We start from the raw sequence: 5,532 nt of genomic DNA, 5'->3' as shown, positions 1-5,532 counted from the left end.
AATTAATGGCAAGATTGCTGTAAAGATACAAAAATAATAGTTCTTTCATACTAATAATTGTTAATTTGCTAATAAATAATTATGGTTTAATTTGTTAATAAACCTTTTTTATAGATAAATTAATCAATGTCAAGAATATTATTGTTAGTTTATTATCATAAATGAGTCAACAAGACATGCTATAAACAAATTCACATGTCATGAATACAAATATGTCACACATTAAAATTCTTAAAAGAATAATAAGCAAACACGACATGATAAATAATTGTGTCATATTTGGTTGAACTTAGAAAAAAAAAAAAAGATAATAGGTACAAAGAAGGTAGTACATTTATTATCATTCAAAAGTACAAAAGAGATTTTTTATACTAATCATTATTCAAAATTACAAATGCTCAATGTATACGTGATTAAAAAGGTGAAAAGGAAAATGATACAATTATGATTATTTGAAAAATATGATTGATTAACAAAGATTGAGCTAATGGATTACTGTTCTAATTTTTCTCTCCATCTTTGTTTTGATTCTTGTTAGATCTAAACCCATCAATGTTTGTATTATGTCGGATTGATTGATCGTGTCAAAATTTGCCACCTATAATTACAAACAAAGAAACGTAATGGTGCTTAATTAATAATTTATTTTTAAAACTTTTTGCCACGATCTCATTTTGTTGGATCAAATTAGGTTAACATGTTTATATTAGTGACAATGAAAGTTTTAAAAATTTAAAATAGATAAAAATATGTGGTCCAATTTTTTAGTGGATAGGATTTTGTATATAATTCAGTTTCTTTTGATCACAAAAAATATGATTGTATCGTATCGGTAAACTCTATGTCATTCACGTTCGACATGGCTTTGCTATTAGGTAAAATTTATAAAATCATATAAACTATGGTGATGGGGTAAGAGTCAGACTATTATAATAAAAAATTAGTGACCAAAAGATAGAACTTTTAGATGTGATGAAACTATAAAATAAATAGTTGTGCATGGTGATACAAGATTTGGAAGATCATGTACATGACCGAATTCATGGTGTTGAATTCTTGGATAATTAAAAAAGATGAAACGAGTGTTGATGTTGCTGGGGCTGACTGGCTCTACCACAAGTTTTATGAAAGGAGTACCTTTGCCACAATTACAAGAGAGTGATGATAGCTGGATAGATAGAGATGGGCATATTCATATTCGTATTCATATTCGTATGTACACATATTTTAAATTAAATTTGAGAAAGAAGATAAGGGGAAAATAAATTTTTGATATTAGGGTGGCTTTGAGGCACTATCTGCTGCAAAAACCCAAGTTCAGGAAGGGGAAAAAAGTAATGATAAATAATTATATGGCCTTACGTGTACCACTCAGAAAGAGGAAGTGAATGGGGCCATTACCATGTTATCATTTTGTCATGCTGTGTGTTTTTAGAAATGAACCACAGTATGTATGCATAAAGAAAATCCCATAAACAATTCTTTTTATATATGATGTTAGTTTTTCTTCTTTTCTTTCCAAAAAATAAAATTAAAAGAAAAATAAAATGTGTGTGTGTGTGTGTGTTTTTTTTTTTTTTTGGTTGGAGATTGGTGTGTGTGTGTGACTGTGTGTTAGTATAATTGAGAACAAATATTGGAAGTAGGCTAAGGTGGGGAAGGGGAGAGAATTGAACTGCTAAAATTTGCAGAGGCACTGCTGCTAGTTTTTGTCATATTAGAAGCAGACATAAGCAATAATAGCTGGATTTTGTTTCTTCAGTTTGAAGCGCAGGCCCCCCCCTCATCCCTTCTCCTATCGCCAGTCTCATCTATTACCGATTATCATCATTCTTTTTTTACTGCTTCCTTTGCTCACTTTCCCCCCGGTTTTTAGTTATTTGAATTTTTTTTCATATGGTAATCTAAATAATTTATAAAAAGAGAAGATAGCTTTGATTAAAGAACGAAGAAATATAGAGAATAAGATATGTGGGAATCTTGTATATACGTGTGTGCGTGTGTGTGTAGTGAATGCATTGAAACTTGGAGCATATATACAATGATTATATATATATATATATATATATATATAGTTGTTGTTAGTATAATCAAGAACATGCATTGAGAGATATATATAAGGTTAGAATAACAATGGCCAAAGATACTGGGTATATTATGACCATTTTCCATTTTAGGCAGTGAAGCTTGTTGCCTCATATGAAAGGGACCAACGATAAAGTTAGGCAGATGAAGATCATTTTTTTTTTTTTTTTCACAAGCCTCTAAACAGCCGACAGCTTAACCCTTTTCTCTTTCATCTCATGACCCATGACACAGTGTATGTAATAATAATAATAATAAGTATGGAGAAGTGATATTAATTTAGGTATATTTGTTCTATTCTACAAAGGTTATTAATTAACACAATAATACAACATACAAAACTAAAATTAAAAGAAACATTGAAAAAAAGGGTAATCTTCAACCTTACAGTAAGCTGCTAAAATAATTTTCACGTATCAGCACCTCAAGAGTGGAGAAAAAAATATTTAAAAATGAGGGAAAGTTATTAACTCTAATAAATGCACAGTACTTCATGTGGCAGATGGTGCAGCTGTAGATATGAGAGGGTCTGTTTCAAGTGATGCTGACTTCACAAGCTCATCATCATTAATGGACAATATCGCTTCAAGATTAATATCCTTAATGTTAGGCTGTTTGGTGACAATAGTGTCTTCTGGTTTTGATAGTACCGGCAATATCAGTAGACATGTTGCATTTGTTTGTGTAAGCTCTTTCGCTCTTTCTGCTTGAACCATCCAATCTGTTCTGCATAGAACATGTAGCATAACCAAAGCACAAGAAGCTTGAGCTGCTAGCAGGCCAAGCCAGAGCCCTGGAAACCCCATTTTGGCTACAAAACCCATCAGGATAGCCACTGGCATACCCACCAAGTAAAACGATCCCAAATTGATACTTGCCCCAGTCTTAGGCCTAGCACTTCCTCTTAACACCCCACAACCAGTTGTTTGAGGGCAATTTCCAAGTTCACAAAGCCCTATAATTGGCAATGCAATTGCTGTAAGCTCTAAGATTTCGGCATCATTGGTGAAAAACCTGCCCCATTTGTGCCTCATTAATGTTGTGAACAAGACGGCCATGAGGCCTAATGCAACCGCACAAAAAAGTGAGACAATCATGGAAATGCGGGCTTTTGAAGGCCGGTTGGCGCCTAGTTCATTCCCAACTCTTGTAGAAACTCCAAGACTTAAGGACGAAGGGAAGACATAGATTAGAGATGTTATTTGGATTAGGATTCCCATTGAAGCAATGGCGGCTTTTGGGTTAATAAGGAGTCCGCAAATCATTATCATTAACTCGTACCACCACCACTCAAGACATACTGATATACAATTTGGAATGGCAAGCGCGAGCAAAGAAGACCAACCTCTAACACAATCCATGCTTGGAGAAACCCAAGAATCTTTATGCACACCGGAGAAATAAACAAATGAAGACAACAAGAGGAAGAGATTTAGATTGGTCCAAACCATAGCAATGGCCACCCCTGCAATGCCCATCTTGAAATGAACGACAAGAAGGAAATTTAATGGAACATGCAAGAGGACAGAGATAGCAGAGCAGTATGTTAATGGTAATGTAATGCCTTGACTTCGAAGATAGACGCGAAGCGGGTGAAGCAATGATAAGAAAAAAAGGTCAGGAATTGCGAAAAGAATGAAAGTTTGGGCCACAGATGATATTTCGTCATCTTGGCCACACCACAAAAGAATTCTTTTCATGTTAAGCCACATGAAGGAGATAGGAAGGGAAGTTGAGAGAAGGAGAAGCACAGTTCTCTGTAGAGTTATGCCTAAAAGCTTCCATTGTTTAGCGCCGTAAGCTTGTCCGCAAATGGGTTCCATTCCCATGGCTAAACCAGAGAGTACAGAGTATCCGGTGATGTTGGCAAAACCAATGGAAAGAGAGCCACCAGCAAGCTCAAGCTCTCCGAGATAGCCAAGAAACAGCATGGAGATCATGGCTCTTGAATATAGTATTAGACCTGTCATTGCTGTTGGCCCTGAGATCTTCCCAATGGCTTTCATTTCCTCCAAGGCCTGAATTAATGAATTAATGCAAAAACAAAATTTAAAATAAAAAAAAACATGCATATGTATGATATATTATTCTAATGTTTTGGTGCGTGATTTTAGTTAAATAATTACCTCAGAAGGGGTTGGCCGTCTGTGCAGTTCTTCCGGATCATCAGTATGAAGATCCACCGTTTTGTTGAGATTGGTGTAATGGGGTTTTCTGGGAGAGAAAAATGATGAAGGAGAAGATGGTTTCGGGTTACACATAGCTAGCACCTTAGTAGCTATAGCAATCTCTTTCTGGATAGAGAGCTAGCTTAATAAAGAGATAGTTTAATATAAGAGTTGAGTTGGAATTAATGGTGATGTAAATTGCAAAGCCTTGTTTTTGTATTCTGGTGTTGCTTGCCTGTGCGGTTTGTTTGTTTTCAAGTGCTGAAGTATGAAAGGAGAGGTAAGAGGATGTAGGTATATATACATACATGTAAGGTTCTCGTTCTTTGGAACGTGTCAATTCATGTAACAAAGACAAGTCCAAGAAAAGTGCTTGTTAAAAAAAAATGCTTTTGGGAAGTTGTAGGGGGGGCCGCCCTTCATCTCTCCCCCTCTCTCTCCCTCTCTCTTTTAATCCCATGAGCATGAGGTTTGTCACTTCATCTGCATATTATATTAATATATTATGTTATTTAAGCAATTTGAGTGGAGTAGCAGGTCGAGCAAGCCTCGCCGTTGAGTGTAATAGCTAGATAGGAAGGAGGCAGCTTTTGATCTTATCCCTTTAATAGCAGATGGATAGTGAAATGCAATAGAGTTGATTGGCTGGTTTATTAATTTTTCACCGCCTTAACCTGTGTTGTCCATGAAATCATTTGTTGGTTTTAAATATAATGGGGAACCTTTACGGGCATTTAGCTTCATGGTGGGATTATATTACATGGAGTTAAAAGTAATTTTTGGGATTAGTGGATAATCTTTAAGATCCTGACCGTTTAGGTTTTCTTTTTATTTGTACATTAAAGCAGATAAACAAGTTTATCTTAATTTGCCAAGTGGAGGGGAAGCAGATTGAATCCGCCTACTTTGTGAAATGACAAAGGGCATATTGGGTACGTTTCTTTTCTTGCATCAATGGCTGGCCTTAGCTGCTGCTGCTATACCGCTAAAGCTTTGTTGTTAGGCAAGATAAAAATGTTTGGCTGTTCTAAGGCAGCCATGCATGTTCTATTCTTGTGCAACCCATGTGACTAAACCCACTCCGAGCACGACGTTTTTGCTGTCCCAAAACTTGAACATCAAAACATCAGCTTCACTACTTGCCCAACATGAGAGGTGACAAAGCTTGTTGTAAAATCTATTTTAGGCCCCATCCTTCTTTTCTCCATTTTAGTTGTTTGGGCAAAGCGCTAAGGGTTTTTTTTTTTTTTTTGACAATAAAGCGCTAAGGGTTAAGTGA

At 35.6% G+C, this 5,532-nt stretch overlaps 1 protein-coding gene across 1 annotated transcript; it reads right to left on the bottom strand.

The window, feature by feature from the left end:
- Nucleotides 1–2,378: 2,378 nt before the first annotated feature.
- LOC18041670 (protein DETOXIFICATION 48) lies at nucleotides 2,379–4,604 on the bottom strand. Its single transcript, XM_006433651.2, has 2 exons — nucleotides 4,212–4,604; nucleotides 2,379–4,103 (listed from the first exon to the last, which is right to left on the bottom strand). The coding sequence occupies exons 1-2, from the start codon at nucleotides 4,344–4,346 to the stop codon at nucleotides 2,577–2,579; spliced, it is 1,662 nt and encodes a 553-aa protein (XP_006433714.1). The 5' UTR covers nucleotides 4,347–4,604; the 3' UTR covers nucleotides 2,379–2,576.
- Between the last annotated feature and the right edge of the window lie 928 nt (nucleotides 4,605–5,532).

Source organism: Citrus clementina, unplaced genomic scaffold (assembly GCF_000493195.1).
Source record: "Citrus clementina cultivar Clemenules unplaced genomic scaffold, Citrus_clementina_v1.0 scaffold_5, whole genome shotgun sequence".
Lineage (NCBI taxonomy): Eukaryota > Viridiplantae > Streptophyta > Magnoliopsida > Sapindales > Rutaceae > Citrus > Citrus x clementina.
The sequence above is the reverse complement of the archived record's forward strand: the minus strand, read 5'-3'. Positions and strand labels throughout refer to the sequence as shown.